The 16,157-nt window shown below is 42.2% G+C and overlaps 1 protein-coding gene across 5 annotated transcripts; it reads left to right on the top strand.

Annotated features, from left to right (window-relative positions):
* Positions 1–3,093: 3,093 nt before the first annotated feature.
* HIKESHI (heat shock protein nuclear import factor hikeshi) lies at positions 3,094–12,625 on the top strand. 5 transcript variants are annotated; one of them, XM_077174064.1, is made up of 6 exons: positions 3,110–3,232; positions 3,606–3,714; positions 3,970–4,207; positions 7,859–8,010; positions 10,499–10,617; positions 12,387–12,625. In XM_077174064.1, exons 3-6 carry the CDS (start codon positions 4,057–4,059, stop codon positions 12,439–12,441), a joined length of 477 nt encoding a protein of 158 aa, XP_077030179.1. In that variant the 5' UTR covers positions 3,110–3,232; positions 3,606–3,714; positions 3,970–4,056; the 3' UTR covers positions 12,442–12,625. The 5 variants fall into 5 exon arrangements, with proteins under 5 accessions (XP_054484203.1, XP_077030179.1, XP_077030182.1 ...); XM_077174067.1 differs by having other exon boundaries at positions 3,139–3,228; XM_077174066.1 differs by lacking the exon at positions 3,110–3,232 and adding an exon at positions 3,241–3,515.
* Positions 12,626–16,157: the final 3,532 nt, after the last annotated feature.

Here is a 16,157-nt window from a genome sequence, read left to right as displayed (position 1 = left end):
CTATTCACAAAGTACCACTGACTCCAGTTCCCCTCTCAACCAGCCACCCCACTCTTTAATAGCACTCTTCTCATTGGTTACAGCTCTGGCCTGTTCCTAATCTTTGATAATTGGCCCAGCTGCAACTCCTTAGGGGTGAGATTACTTTCTACACTATCTTTATTTTCTTACATTCTATCCCCCTACACCTTTTCTGACTCAAGACTACCTGCCAGCAAATCGCAAGTCTCTCCTTTTACAACATGAGGGAATTAGGGCATCTGAAAGAACATGTCATCCAAATTTCAATTTTTTACTTTGAGTAAAACAAGGCATTTTTGACGCATGTCTTGGAAACAACATTCTGGCTGAAACTTTTACACATATAAAAATATTAACTAATGGAAGCACTTACTGAAAAAAACTTTAGTCCTAATGGTTAAAGTTTGGAAAAGTTGAGAAGAAGGTAAGCAAAGGCCATAATAGTGGAAAATTATAATGCAAATTATAATCTTTTAATATGAAACAGTGCCACTAATTGCACGTGTGTTCACTGTCTCCAGATTTTGATTGCTTTATGTAGTTATTTGGACATGCTTAAAAGCATCACTAGGCTGCAGTTAGGTTGTGCACTTTGGCTCTTTTTCCCAGTCTCCAAGTAAACATTCAGCCTCTGTAGATTTATCTGGTAACTTTTCCCCAATCACTATTTCTATAAACAAAATGCTCACTGACTTCAAAAGGGAGAAGATTAACACTTATGGGTCAACAGCACTGAGGAAAGCAGCTACACAACAAATGCAGGCCATTGCCCAGAACAAAGACAATTAAAATCTCTTTCTGAAGGGACCTTAGAGTCACTAACCCTGAACCACTTGACATGACATTCCTGCATGCTCCATTTAGCCTTGTTCCTCCTCTGTCCCATGAGGCAGCTCCTTCTTCACCATTACATAACCCTATCCTTCTTATCACACATTCCCACTATCCCAAATACCCTCAGCCCTACTCCTGGTACCCAACAAGAAAATTACTCTTTATTCAGAAAAAAAATTACTTTCCACAGTTCTTGCTGATCCAGCATCCACACCTTGCTGCCCTCATGTTCAGACATGTGTAGATGCTTCTGGTCTGTGTGTTCAGCTGGGGTCCCAGCACATATTCTGGCACACCACCCACCACTATATTGGTGAAATTTTGTGTCAATCTGGCCTCAACTTGCCTGAGGATTCTTCCTCTTTCTCCTGTCTTTGCCTCACCCAGGAATAGAAACATCTCCTCGGAAGTTCTCTACAAATAACAGTTTTCTGTGTCTAGTGCCACTATCTGTCACTATTGAATAGGAAATACCTTCCCTTCCTGCACAGAGGGAATGTGCCTACTCTGTATGACCTTCTTTTACCTAAATGGCATTAAGGCATGGATCTTAGTAGGGGTGCAAGTGAACATCTGTGTCACAAGTAAGTTCTAGAGCAACTTCATAAACAGGCTGAGATTAGCTTTTGGCAGGGGGAGCATCAATGGCTCTGCTGCTATCATTGCACAGAAAGCTCCACAAGTTTAGATAAATAGTAAATAATTAGGTTTAAACTGGAAAAAAAAATCATGCCTAAGCAAGAGTGCATGAGAGCCCTGCTGAGATCAGGCTGTCCTGGGCCTTTTGACACAGTGTAATCTCAGAGGTTTGCAGCAAGCTGGCAATCTGAGGTGAGCTCTTGCCTAATTAGCAGATTTCTTGTTGTGTCTCAGTGGCTGCACTGCAGAGCTTGGCCACCCTCCACTAATTTGCAATATCTCAAGCTTTAAAACACTTTCTTTATTTCCAGTTCATTGGGGCCAGCTGGAAAAGCACCTGCCAAGCAGAGAACTCACTTACAAAGGTTCAAATCCAAAATGAGGCCTGGGACTAAGCAGTTCTGCTCTATTGCCTCAATACTTCTTACACCTGGGCTTCTTACTCCATGTGAGAGGTGAGCCAGGCAGAAACACATATTGTACCCTGCCTGTATAAATAACCATGGGCTAGCATCAGCATTTTTAATAGGTCTTGCTCCTGTAATTGCCTCACATTTTCACACTGCAAGGGACAGGCTGGTTACTCCATCTGGTAGCAGGCACTGGGGTCTTCATTTTGTTGAAGTTTTTAGCATTTGGAAAGGCAGCACAATCCTCTGCTAAAACTTTACTACCACAAAGTGGGCAACAAAAGCAACACCCTGGGAGCTTCCCCAGTGACAGACCTCTGCCATAAGCCACAGCTGCAGTGCCCAGGGTCTGGGAGGGCAGAGGACAGGAGAAGCTGTCCACCAAATGTGATCCTGGCTGCAAGAAAGACCCTGACATTGCCTACAGAGATGGGTGAATCTCAGGTTTCACAGTCCATAGCAGCACACTGGCACGGTAAAACGAGAGAGGGCTCATAAAGATTTGTGGCAGAAATATAAACACAGGTATGATTAAGATTGAAGCATGAATCAAAGTACCCGTGTAAACACCAAATGACATATGAGAACAAGATTTAAAGGAATGGCTTCTACAGAAAGTGCAGAACACTGTTCTCAGTCAAAGCAAGGAATGGTTTGTTTCCATTTGTTTCCTGTGCTCTGACACCCAGGAGACCACAAGCAATGAAGCACAGGAGCTCCCCTCAGCCCAAAGAACACGGGTGCAGCTTACATTGCACTAACTTGCAAGGGAACCGATCTTTGTGTCTTGAGCTGAGGGGAACTTTTGTCATAATTTACGGAGATTTACCAGATGAACTGCGTCTCCTCATCTCCCTGTTCATTTTCTTCCTCTGTTACCTGATTTCATCCCATGCCTACACGCCATTATCATGGATCTATGACAACTCAGCCTAGCTAAAACACAAGGCCGAAAGACTCTGCGGTACTTTTGCTGAGAGCACTTCTGCCCACAGCCCCTGAGGCAGGTGCAGGGCTGGCCCGGGCCAGCGCCGGGCGGCATCACCGCTCGCCGCCCATCGCTCACGTCAGCGCCGTGACGCGAAGAACTACATCTCCCGTCACGCTTCACCCCGACTCACGCACACCGCCTGGGCGCGGCCGCGCGTTGCACCGCGGGAGTTGTAGTCCGTGTTGGCGGCGCCGCGGAAGTGACTCGGCGGTGCCCGGGTGAGCGGGGGCGTGTTGACTTTCCGGGGACGGCGCTCATGGAGGCTCGGGAGTAGCGAGGCGTCTGAGGGGGTTCGCCGGCCGCCGCCATGTTCGGCTGCCTGGTGGCGGGCAGGCTGGTGAGCGCTGCCCGGGCCCGGGCGGGGCCCTCAACCCGCTCGGGGGCGGGGTGGAGCTGCCGCAGGGCCCTGGGCCCCCCGGCCCCAGGCAGGGGCCCCGCCTGCCTGGCGCTCGGCTGGCTCCTGCCCCGCGTCCCCACAGGCTGCTGCCTTGTCGAGCGTCCTTGCCGGGAGTCGCGTGCCATCCCCCTGGCAGTGTTGTCTCCTCAGAGACAAGCTGGGAGCTTAAAAGAAGCTTTTTAAGGCTAGATTGTGCCTTGGCTGCAAGGATGTGGCATCTCGGGTAAAGAGGAGGGTATCTTTTGCTCTGGCATTCATTCAGCCATCCTTCTGCTGCCTTTCTCAAGGTCTATTGTATTTCCTATGTGAACAGGTTTCCATGATCCTGGGGTTGTGCCAGCCAGGTGGTCAACAGCCACTTCTTAGTGACTTGGCAACCTCTTCTGCACCCTACTTTCCTCCTACGCACATGGGGAGCGAAGGTATTCTGATCCTGTAGTCCCGGGTGGGATATGTGTTCAGTGCAGGTAGAACAAGACTGTTGTGTCTTTCTGGTAATATTTTTTGCAGTTGTTCTTCTGCTGTGTTTGACTTTTATCTGGCTATTTGCTCTTTAGGCTAGTACGTTCCTCACTTTTTGTTATGTACCACTTTAGGTGTATTTCTGTAAAAGGAAATTCGCAGACAGATGAAGATGAGAAACATGTTAATACTAATAAAGGTTTTGTTCTCTTTAGGTGCAAGCTGCGCCCCAACAAGTGGCTGAAGACAAATTTGTATTTGATTTACCAGACTATGAAAACATCAACCATGTAGTGGTCTTCATGCTGGGAACTATACCTTTTCCAGATGGAATGGGAGGATCTGTCTATTTTTGTTACCCAGACCAGAGTGGGATGGCAGTGTGGCAGCTGCTGGGGTTTGTCACTAATGAGAAGCCAAGTGCCATCTTCAAAATTTCTGGTCTCAAATCCGGTAAGACTGGTAGAACATAGCAGTCGCTGCAACAGATGCATTCCTGAATGCATAAGGGATAAACGTGTGAAGGTTGCTGTGAACAAAAAGCTACTTAAAAAGGCAGCACACTCTGTGTTTTCAGATAGTGTTGAGCAGATGTACTAAAAGCAGCCTGTCATCTTCATGGAAGTCTGTCTGTGTGTTACTGTTCCTTGTGAAGTTGCTGTCTCATCTGCTCTTGTGTGTGGTGTTGATCTGGAAATTCTTCTAAGCAAACTTGACGTGTTTTTGTCTTCTGCATAGAGGAAAAATGACCTTGTAACTTCCCTGCCATGTTTTTAGGTGTTTGTCTAGACATGCCAGCAGCATCTTCTTTCAGCTTCCTCTGCTAAGTGGTTGTATTCTTTGTAGCACAGACAGATTTTGCAGGGAGTGGAGCCTGGCAGTGATTTCTGACAGCTGGCACTACCCAGCCAGGGGCAGTTGCTCTATAGAACTGGCCAATAGAGGGTGTCCCCATTGGAAAGCAGCTTTCCAAATGTTTTAGTACTTCTGACACACTGAGTAGAGTGTGTGTGTGTGTCTGTGTGTGCATGTGTTTTCCTAAGTACGAGGGGTGTGCTGTGTGCATTATAAAAATGATGAGACATTCCAATGGCACAGCTGTGTTGTATGAAAGGGACAGCTACATCAGTCAAGCAGCTTAAAGTGTTACAGTGATTAAGTAGTACAAAGCTTTTGTAGGTTTGGATGTAGTCTACATCTTTAACTCAAATTTCTGTTGAATTAAGCTATGAGGTTGCTCTGCTAAAATGCATTCATTCATAACATGGCATTCTTTGTTTTGGGTCAGTCCTGGATGTGGCAGTATGGTTGAGATAAGGGCTTTCAAGCTGCAAAGCAAAATGAATTCTGATCATACACATTCCTCAGAAATTTGGGCTTTCTTCAGAAGAGGGAGCACCTTCCAGAAGGGTTTGGGGGGATGTGGTTTTGTGTATCCCAAAGCTGTGTGCTTAGTGCAACAGTAAAGCATATCACCAGTGCTTTTGGTGTATATTTCTTGTGCTTGAAAGACTCACTGGTGTGTGGTCTCGGACAGTTTTGGAGGAAAATGCATTTTCAGATGCTTTTTGCATGATTAGCTGTAATTTCCTGGTAAGGGCTGCTCTCAAGGAAGAACTCAGTGACATAGCTGAACACAGTTGCAGTGCCTTGAGGCACTGCTGTGCTTGATTTGAGCAGCAGAGAGCTCTGCCATTTGCATTGTCTGCAGCTTAGCTCTGAGTGTGGACTCAGTCTAAGCTACACAATCTACGTTTCCATGGTCATAAACAATTTTAAGGTGTAGAAGACTACATAACAGAGAGCTGGAATCATTGAGAGACATTACTGCTGCTTGAACTCTGCATTTTGGGTTTAATACCAGGTTGAGAGGACCAAAGATGTGTCCCTGTCAGTTCCCTGGGAAGCAGTAGTTGTAGCAGAGTTTCATTTGTTTACATGTAAAGAAGGGGCTTAGAAATGCTCCCTGCCTTGGAATTGAAAGGCTTTTATGTTGTGAAGGTGTGGTAGAAATAGAAAACAAACTTTGGGCTTGTATTTTGCACCCTTATGGGAGTAGGTTCCCAAGTGGGGTAAGAGTTACAGCAGAGGCTTTTCTGTACAGACTTTTCTGCTGCCATGCTGTTTATGCTCTAATATCATGTTGGCATTTGAAGCCTACACATGGGTAAGGGTTTTGTTGTGGCTGGGCTGAAAGGTAAAGGGCTCAATCATTGAATTAAGGGTTCAGTGAAGGGAAAGAAATGGGTGGAAAAATACTTTTTTGATAGCAGTTTCTCTGCAGTGATGTAATGTGTTGGAGAGTGTAGGGTCTGAATACAAAAAACTGAGCTTGTATTTTAGTACTGATTAACATTCTCTGCCTTTATAAGGTTTGGAATGCTAATTGCAAGAGCCAAGCATGGAAAATGTGGAGTGTATTTCTCCTGGTGTAAGGATGGCAATGGATGCTTTTATTTCACAATTTTAGGCAGACATCTTTCCAAGGCCGTGGTTCTGTGGGAGTCCATGTAAAGTGAATGGAATGGATGTGTTTGATTGTTTGTATCATGACTGTCTAAAGTAATCATACATTGTAACAGAGCCTGTTGCTTGAAGATATTACATTTTTATTGAATTATCAGTTTCTCAGGTGAAGATGTTACAAAATGCAAAACTTGTACCAGTTCTGTTGCTGTTGGCATTTTAATAATGAACTTGATACTTGGTTTCTGATAGCTTGTATCAAGCAAGCATCCAACAACAGCAAATGTGAGATGAAACAGCAATAAAATGGCGTTTCTCAGAAGAGGTTCTAAGTAGCATTTCAGGAGATGAACTCTTTTCTTACTTAGCTTGTGTCAAAGTAACATTTTAATAGGAGTGGTTTACTCATAAGGTAGCACTGTATTGCAGCTGTAGGATCTTGACTAAGGAGCAACACTTCAATTGAAAAGGGTGCTGAGTTTGTGAGTGCACTTTCTGTAGGGGTTGGCTGTTTGCTTCTTTGTGCCTTGTGTCTCTGCAGAGGAATAGTCAAGTTCCTGAGGTCTTCAGTCCTGATCTCAGTTCAACTTGTCAGACCGTTTTTGCTGGCTGAGTTTTTGACTAAGTGAGATGGTGCTTTTAATCTCCATTAGCCTTTCTGGCAGCTCAAGATAGTGCTGCTCTGCAGGACAGCTCTTGATTTAGCTTCGCTTTCTCCTGCTACTAAGAGGCCAGAGAGTGCTGCTGAAACATTGCCTCTGTGTTAAGAGTGTACTTGACTATTGTGTTCCCACAAACACAGGTGCAGTATTAGTGTTTGCTTACTGATAGCACTCTGGTCCCACAGGCCTTTTCCTGCATTTTCCTTTAGAGATGCTGACAGAAGAGTACATGATTTAAGTGATGCTGAGTGTCTGTCCTTGTTTGCAGAGACCTTGGCAGAAGCTGGGACTGAAAGTATGGGTTGAGAAAGGTCAGAAGTGAGGGCAGAGGGCTGGGATGGTGCCTGTGTTTGTGGCATGCAGTTTGGGGATGGTTCCGTGTTTTCTTTGTGGCACTTGCTAAGTCAGAGACCTCTCTGTTCCATGACTATTTCTTTGACCTTTGCTGCTTTTGGTGGGTTTTAGCAGTACCTGGGGCTGCCCAGCCTTCCCTGAGTCAGAGGGATCATAAACCAGTACTCACTACTTTTGCAGAGCAGGTTCAGTAGAATGTGGCTTTAATGAGTGAATCAAACTGCAGCAGTGATGCATCTTTCTTGTTTATCTGCAATTGCCCAAATGTGAATTAAAAACTTGGCTCCTGTAGAAAAAGGTTCTGCTGTCTTTCACTCACTGATCATATTCCCTCTTTCCGTTTACTTCAGAGGGAGCTGTAAAGTCATGTTTTTTCTGGTTTTTAAAAATTTCCTAATGATCTGTTGTGCTTTTTAAATGTACCAGTCACACTGTTCTATCTGTTGTACTTGTGTGTACTTTTGCCTGTGCTTGGACTGTGATTTTTCTGCATTTCCTGGGACAGGGAGATCCCTCTGGTGGGAGCTGGGGAATGCCTTCTATGGGAGAAACACAGTGGTTGAAGTTACACAGCCTTTACGTGTGTGCCAGACCTAACGTGTGCTGTTCGTGGTGCTTTCAGGGAAGGGAAGTCAACACCCCTTTGGTGCCATGAACCTCCCACAGACACCAACAGTGGCTCAGATTGGAATCTCAGTGGAACTGCTGGAGAACCTGGCCCAGCAGACTCCTGTTGCAAGTGCTGCTGTGTCATCAGTAGATTCATTCACAGAGGTAGCCTGGACTTTCCGTTTTCAGAAATTCTCTTTCTGTGGAAGTCTCAAGAATTGAGCCTCTGAAACACTAATTGGGGAGTGGGTAGGGGATGCTGCTGGGGGTGGCAGTAGGATTGTAAGCAACATAATAATTGTCAAATCATTTGGTTGGGTGCCTTGATACTATGAAATTGCTTTTTCTTACACTGAAAAACTGTCTTCTGTAGAAGACTGGAATTTTCATCCTCAGTGACATGAGGCCAAGAGATTCACTTGTATCAGTGTCACTCTACTCTAAAATTATTTATATACTTCTTATAGGAGCAGCTATGACTAAATACATGTAAGAGAGAGTGGATCTTTGGTGATTTGTGGGTGCTGAAACTTCAGTACTTAGACTTGCAGGAATGGTCAAAAATTACTCACAAGTTAAGGCAAATGTGGGCATGGATGCAGAGAGATATTCAGGTGTACCACTTTCCCTGGAGAAATCCTTCTGATGTTGCTCTGCAGAACTACAGAATTATGCCCTTTCCCACAGAATGGGGTTTTTTTTGTTTTTCCCCACTGCCTTCTCTGTGGATTGGATGTGCCATTTTTTAACCCAGCCTGTCCATTAGTTTGAACCTCTGGAAATCCTCAACCAGCTCTGGCAGTTAGTTGGCAGTCTGAGAGCAGTCCCAGGCAAGCTAGACCTGCATAGTGGGTCTTGATTTCCCTAACACTGATGGCTCTGGCATTTTCTTTCAGCATTTCAGCAGTTGCTGAGGCTTTTCTTCAGGCCTTTTTTACCTTCTCACTTTCCTTCCAGGTGCTTGCTGAGACTGGTAATTGTACAGTAATTGCACAGTAATCCTGATACTGTAGCTGATGTTCTTTGGCAGTTTATACACATTGTAGCTCCAAATAGGTAATGTTTCTTGCAGAAAGTTACCATGATTAGGAGTTGACCAACAGCTGTCTTTGTATAGTACAGTTAATTGAGCTTTTCTGGAGTTGTTAGGGCCTAATGACACCTAAATAATATTTCTGATTCCACAAATATTTATTACAGCAGTAATTAAAGTTAGGAGGAATAATGTGCCACATCAGGTCATTTGCAAGGTGGCTCATGGATTTTTCTGGCAGTAGTATTTAAAGAAAAAGAACCACCTCATGACTGCATAACATTTTTACAAATGTTATTCTCAGTTAATTGAATTTTTCTGTTGAAAAAGAGCATCCAACTCTGAGCATCTTAACTGAAATTGTAATTGCCTTCAAGGAATGCAGTTGACTCAAAGGGTGAAGTACTGCTTACTCCTACAAAGAAAATGTGTGAGGTCAAAGTGGAAGGAAACCTTTGCAGGAGTAGATTGCAGAGGAAGGGCATATATGACTGGGAGCATATTTGTGAATAATGAATAGCTTTCATTTAATATTTGACATCAGCTCTTTGGAACTGCTACATTATAGCAATAAAAGTGGTTTTTTAATGGCAAAATCATCTGTTGCTACCCAAAGTTATGGAGTTGATCTCCTATTACATTTTTAGTAAGATTTATGAAGATTTATATGATTGAATATGTCTTTTTTATGTGTATAAACATATATAAAAAAGAAGTAGGACAAAACCATTGAGTTCTGCATGTGAGTGAGGGTAGGGTTCTGGGATATGATTTCTTCTGCTCTTTTTGTCAGAAGGGAGCACAAGACTGCATTTATTAACTCAGGCTCTGTTTTGTTTTCTTGTATCATTTCACTGTCTGAAATTTTCTATATGATCAAAGCAAAGCATAACTTTTTTTTCCTTTTTTTTTAATAGAGGAAATAAGGAGGTACTGTATACTTGTATATTTGTAGGCTTGCTGGGAATGTCCTACACCCTTATCCTCTGCACACGGGGCTTACTATTCCTTGGCCTCTCTTTCACTCTTTTCTTTCTAGTCCTACAGTTTAGGAGTGCCCTGTGCATCCTTTAGGTGCTTTCCCCACAAGATCTTGTGGTAAAAGATGCCAGGACAGCAGCCCTCTGTGGGGAATGCTAAAGGAAATTGCCCTGTCCCTGGAGTCTGATGTGCTGGAAATAGATTGCAGCCTTTTCCAATCGTTTAACAAGTGTTTTTCTGGGAGCTGGAATGGCAGCTTTGGCCCAGTCTGGAGCTCTTCTGATTATTTGGTTTGGAGGAGAGGGACAGCTCTTGTCACTGCATCACTTTGCCACACAAACAGAAAATGTTCTTCCCAAAGCTGTTTGTCCAGTTGGATGAAACTGAGCAGGGAGAGGGCAAGTGAAGATTCTTCAAATGATTTCTGGATGCCAGATGGATCTGAGGGCAAGACTGAAGCTTAGGATGTTTGATCACTGTCTGTGGACCTACTACATCCACTTTCCCACTGTGTTTTAGATGACAATGATGAAGTAATGACAAAATTACTTCATGTAGGAGCTGTATATCTTAAACTTTTGCACAAAAATTCAAATTGAAGAAAGAACTTCCTTAAAATATCTCTTCTTTTTTTTTCAGTTCACTCAGAAGATGTTGGATAACTTCTATAACTTTGCTTCCTCGTTTGCTGTCACTCAGGCACAGATGACCCCGAATCCTTCTGAAGCTTTCATTCCTGCAAATGTAGTTCTGAAATGGTAATGGCAGTGATCTCTAGTAACAAATGGGGTTTTTTTCTAGGCATTAGACCATCATTTCTAAGCACTGAACTATTGTCATGCTATTCAGTGAGATGATGCAGAAGTGTTTAAAATTGTTGTTGTTTATTGCTAGTATAGAGAGGTCCTGCCCACTGTTTTTATATTTATTTGTCAGCTTTTTTTTTTTTTGTTAGAAAAGTGCTATGCAACCAATGAAACTTTTTTGGTTCTAAAAGGGTTGCTTTTAACATATGTGCATTTGCACTGTGTTGCTGATAATGCAAATGCTCTGGAGCTGTGGGAAGACAGAGCACACTGATACTTGTCAATTTATGCTTATTTGTTTTATTTGGTCTCTTCCTAGACATAGTTCCAGCATAGTTGCCTTACTTAAGAATATGTGAGAGGTGATGAAATCATGTTAGTAGTTGACCTGGTTCTGTCACCAAGATCCTTGAGTGTAAATACAAACTCTCCTTCTGGGAGTTGTTTTCCAGGGACTAGTTTAATAACTGTCTGGGGATAGCCTGTGTAGTCTGGAGATAAATTGTGAACGGCAGGCAATCCTTTAGGTTATCTGAAAATGTCTTTCCTATCAGTTTGGCCTTATTTATTTAGCCTCTGCAGTATTAACCTAAGCCCTTTTTTAATCACTGTTTGAGACTATCTGAATACAGTTTTATCATTGGTAAGATCTCATGAATATGCAAGCAGTTGATGAGAGCCCTGTGTATTGTTTGGGAGTGTAATTTGATGCAGATGCCTTGTGTTTAGAAGGTAACTACAAACTCCATGAACTGTATGTGGGTAGGGTCTCTGATGTGACTGGTGAGTGCCTGGGTGAGGCTGAATTGGTTTAAAACCCTTCAGTCTTTTCTCACTTAAGCTGGGCTATGAACTATGAGGTATAGGAGAACATTTTGTGGTTTCCTTTATTTCATTGGCAGTATCTTTTGATTCCTTAGATTTTGGGTTTGTGAGGATTAAAAGGGGGGTTTTAACTTTTGTGGCTCAAAGCCTATACGCTTCTCTATTTTTTTTTCTTGTAGAAAGGCACAGAAATTGTATATTTTGTCTGTTTCTTCACTGTGTGTCAACAGTGAATTCTGATGCTGTTTGTTTATGGTTTGCTTGGTTTTGTGAGTATGAAAATTGAAATTAGGACAGCATGTGTGCATACATGTTTGCCTTATATGTTAGAGAATTACATTTCCCTATTTGATTTTACTAAAACATTACCATCCAGCCTCAGATTCATACATTCATTCATGATTTCCTAGCCCAAAAATGCTATGCATAAAACAGTCACTTATAATTCATGGACTTGTTTAGGTTGGAACAGACCTTTAAGATGGAGTCCAACCATTCACCTCCTGCTGCCAAGTGCACCACAAACCCAGGGCTGATAAAACATGTCCATGTGTCTTTTAAACACCACCAAGGACGGTGGCTCCACCACTTCCAGTGCTTGACAACCCCTTCAGTGAAGAAAGTTTTCCTCTTGTCAAATCTAAATTAACTTACAATTTTACTAAACTTGAATGAGTCTCCTCTGGGATACTGCTTTAATGAAATTCATCTTGGTGGAATACACAAGTCTAACTGCAAATATTCTAGATATGCAAATGGACTTGTGATTTCCTGGTGTGAAGTAGATGTCGTTTATCATGTTCTCTGCATAGACTAAATTATTTGTACCCTTTTTTAAAAACACAATTTTATATGCAGGAGCTGTTATTTTTTTGTTGTTTTTTTAATTTTTCTAGGTATGAAAACTTCCAGAGACGTCTGACACAGAACCCTCTCTTCTGGAAAACATAAGCTTAAATTCTGTCATTTGGGGTTCTTTCTAAAGTGTTACCTGAAAGATGCATCAAGTAACTCTACTGAAGATTTTCGTGGGGGAGGAAGGCAAAAACCCAAACAACGATTAGTCTAAATAGACAAACTAGTAACTTTTATATTACTCTTGAACAGTATTTAAAATTAAAATCGATGAAAATGACTAGTCTGCATGTTGGTTTATTTAATTGAAGTGCTTGGCTGCATCAAGAAATCAGTGTTCCATGTAGAAATACTTCTTTGAAATTGCATTTAAAGTGGAAAAATTACAAGTTAAAAAATGGCAGCACTGTGTCATACTTGTGTGGTGCTTTGGGGTGTTGTACACAAACTGAATGCAGATTTTTCCTTCTTTACCTCATTTGAAGGGTAACCAAGCAACTGTGAATATGCTGATGGTTTTCCTGCTGGTACTTGCACTGGAAGTTCTTCCATTTTGTGGACAACCAATATTCTTGTCCCAGCTCATATAAATGGTACAGCAGTATTTCCCTCTTAGGCAGTAAGACACTATGGAGCTTAATCTTGGAGTACCTATCTTTAACTTTTCCTGTATGAAAATGTAATGAAGAGGAATCTTTGGGAACTTTGGCTGTGCTAGAATTATTCCCAGTAATAAGAGAGTAAAATCTTGTTTTTCTTAGAAACAGATGTGGGGTGTCTGATAAGGCTGTCACATTTGTTCATAAAGCCATAGGATTTTGGCGTGGTCTGAGTGGTTCTCATGACCAGTGCAGTTTCTGCTGGTGCCACACGTACCCAGGTATCTCATAGGTAAGGTCCAGCTGGCCCTTCTGTTCACTAGATTAGCTTGATCAGAAATACTATTTTGAGCAACATATCTTGCTTTTGTAAGTTACTTTCTGTAACCAAGGAATAAGATTTGTTCCCAAACCACTGGCATGAAAATAAAAGTTTTTACTGGTTTCATTGACTGGGGAATGAAGCCTTTAAGGAATCCTTTATCAAGTCAAGTCAGCCTTAGGTACACTTATCCTGAGAACAGAAACTCAGTCCTTCGAACGTGCCCAGTGACATCCTGTGTCATTTCTGCCTCAGCTTAAAATGGACTCTTCCCTTGCATAAAAGCAGACGGACTCGAGGAATAAAAGGACTGAGCTCAACCCAGAAGAAGAGGAAAACAGACTGATGAAACCCAGGAAAGCTGTTGTAAGCTTTTGAAAAGTAAAACTAATTCTCCCCCAGGTAATTTACGGGACAAAGCTCAGGGTTATTTCCTAGAAGCCATGGCACAGATGGAAGACCTGAAAAATTTGGGCTGCCTGCTTGACTCAAGCCTGAATTTTCTTAAAGTCACAGTTGTAGGCCAAATGTCTGTAGAGAAGCAGCAACAAGGGAACTTAGCAGAGGCTCAGGCTGAACTCCCTCATCAGAACGGGTCATTGAGATTATTCTGTGTCCCCTGTCAAATTCTGCTGTAGGATGTGGTAGTTTTGTCACACAGGTGGCAGATGCCTCACATAGCTGGTGATAGAAGTGGATCAGACAAAACAAGAGGAACCAAATGGAAGTTGGGAGTGGTCATTGCTCAGCTTCTCACACTTTTAAGGAAGGATCTGGCTGGTGTGGAAATAAGTAATTAACACTTCACAAGCCATTGCAAGGCATCAGGAGTTAGGGAATATGTGTCTACATGATGTAGCAGACTCACTTCATCAGCACAATTTAATTACCAAAGGAGTGATTTATTTGTAAGAAAAAGAGGTACTAGCTACAACTTCACCTGACTGGCCAGAGCTGCCCTCTATGAAATAATCCTCATGTCACTACTCCTTGTTGCAATTTTCTATGGCCCTCACTGTCATGGTTTGGTGAAGAGCAAGTCACAGAATGATTGGTATTTAAACCCAAAGGCCCTGTTTGGGCACAGGCTGTCACTCTGCTGCTCACTCTTCTCTCTACTAGTTATAACAAGCTACTTCTGTTCTGACCAAAGCTGCATTCTGGTTATTCCAGATGCTGGTGGGATTGTTGTTTGGGCTTCAGGAAGCCAGACAGGCCAGACTCGACCATGTGGGTGGGGTCACTAAGTCCAGCATGAGTCCTGTGGCTGCTCTTACCCCTGTTCCAGTCATTAGGGCTGTAAATGAAAGTATGTATTTATATGGGGTTTGAATAATTCAATAGTGTAGGTTAAGAACTTCTCCCAGTGCTATAGCCACTGTGGGTTCAGCAGGTGTCTCTGAGCTCACTGAATGTAGCACATGCTTGAGAGCATCAGTGTAAATTACTTTTCTTTCCTGCTGTGATTGAGCTTACAGAATAGAAACTCACAGAGAGAACAGCCTATCCCCCTTCAGTATCAGTATTTTGCCTTTCACAGCTGCTATGAAAGTAAGAACTGATTCATTCATACAATTGTGTGGATGGCCAGACTGTGCTTGTCAAGCATAAGTGCTTTTTCTTTCTCAGCTTTGAAGCGTAGGATTAGGGTGGGTGAGTTTCACTAGCTCTGTGAGATCCTATCATATGATCACTAGTTGGGATGCTTGAGGAAATAGGCATTCAGTTTGTCTAAGGAAATTTAATTTAGGAAACCCCAGGGTCTTCTAACCTGTCTCCCAATAATGCTTATCTCAACATTGTGATATTAAAATGGAAGAACAGGATTATAGGAAAAAGATCTGAGGAGAAACAAAGCTACATACATTCATCTATTTTGCCTTTAACATATTTTATATATATATATATATATATATAAACCCATATATACACATACTTTTTTTTCTCCACACACAAAACACTAAAATTCCTTTCCCCAGGTATAGCCAGAGGTATAATGCCTGTAATAGTAACATCCTCAATGTAATACAAATTATTTTGTAATGATCCTCCTACATTTAGAGTAATTTTCCTATTCCCACTTTCTAGATACTAGGGAGTTCAGATTTTAAAGAAAACGTGTGAAAAAAAAAATACTGTCTACTGATCGTTAGGCTTTGAGGCTAAACCTACCCTTCCATGCCACACTCATAACCATGACAGGGGTAGATATATTTCCCTCCATTTTGAGACATTTTCCCAATTGTTTTCCTTTCCAAGGCAACAGGAATTGTTAGTTAGAGTGGGGATTCTTGTCACAAAGGCCCTACCTGTTTCTACATCTGCCCTCACCACCATGCCCAGAGAAAAATTTAAAAATACAGGAAGCAATAAAGAGCATTTATTGCTGCTGGCTTATACAGAAACAGGTGCGAAATTCATAGCAAGGAGTCAAAATTCTAATTATGCACAGGATTTGCTCATTTGTTTTCTAAAAGTTGCTTCATTTGTTCATTGTAAATATTTTTCTGACACAGCTCATGGTGCCAGCAAAGCATTCTCAGGTGAACTTAACTGTGTCTGTAGCACCTGCAGAGGAAGTTAATTCTTTGACTTTTAGCCATGGAACCAGAGCTCCCCAATACAATCAGTGGTGAAACATAAGCATGAAATGCACCAGAGATAACAAGCACTCCTACCTGTACTAGGAAGGGCAAATTCGATCCATATTGACATTAAATTTTTTTGGCTTAACATTAAAAGTCTCAAGAAGAAACTGATTTAAAACTGCATTGTGGTAACGTTCTTTATTCATTCACCACCAGATGGAGCATCACCCCAAGAAACAGAACCATACTCTGAGAAGAGAGACCTTTTAAGTGAACCACTGATTTAACAATCAGGAATCTGTT

The sequence above is a fragment of the Agelaius phoeniceus genome, chromosome 2 (genome assembly GCF_051311805.1).
Source record: "Agelaius phoeniceus isolate bAgePho1 chromosome 2, bAgePho1.hap1, whole genome shotgun sequence".
NCBI classification, from domain to species: domain Eukaryota; kingdom Metazoa; phylum Chordata; class Aves; order Passeriformes; family Icteridae; genus Agelaius; species Agelaius phoeniceus.
This window is presented reverse-complemented; position numbering and strand designations above follow the sequence as displayed.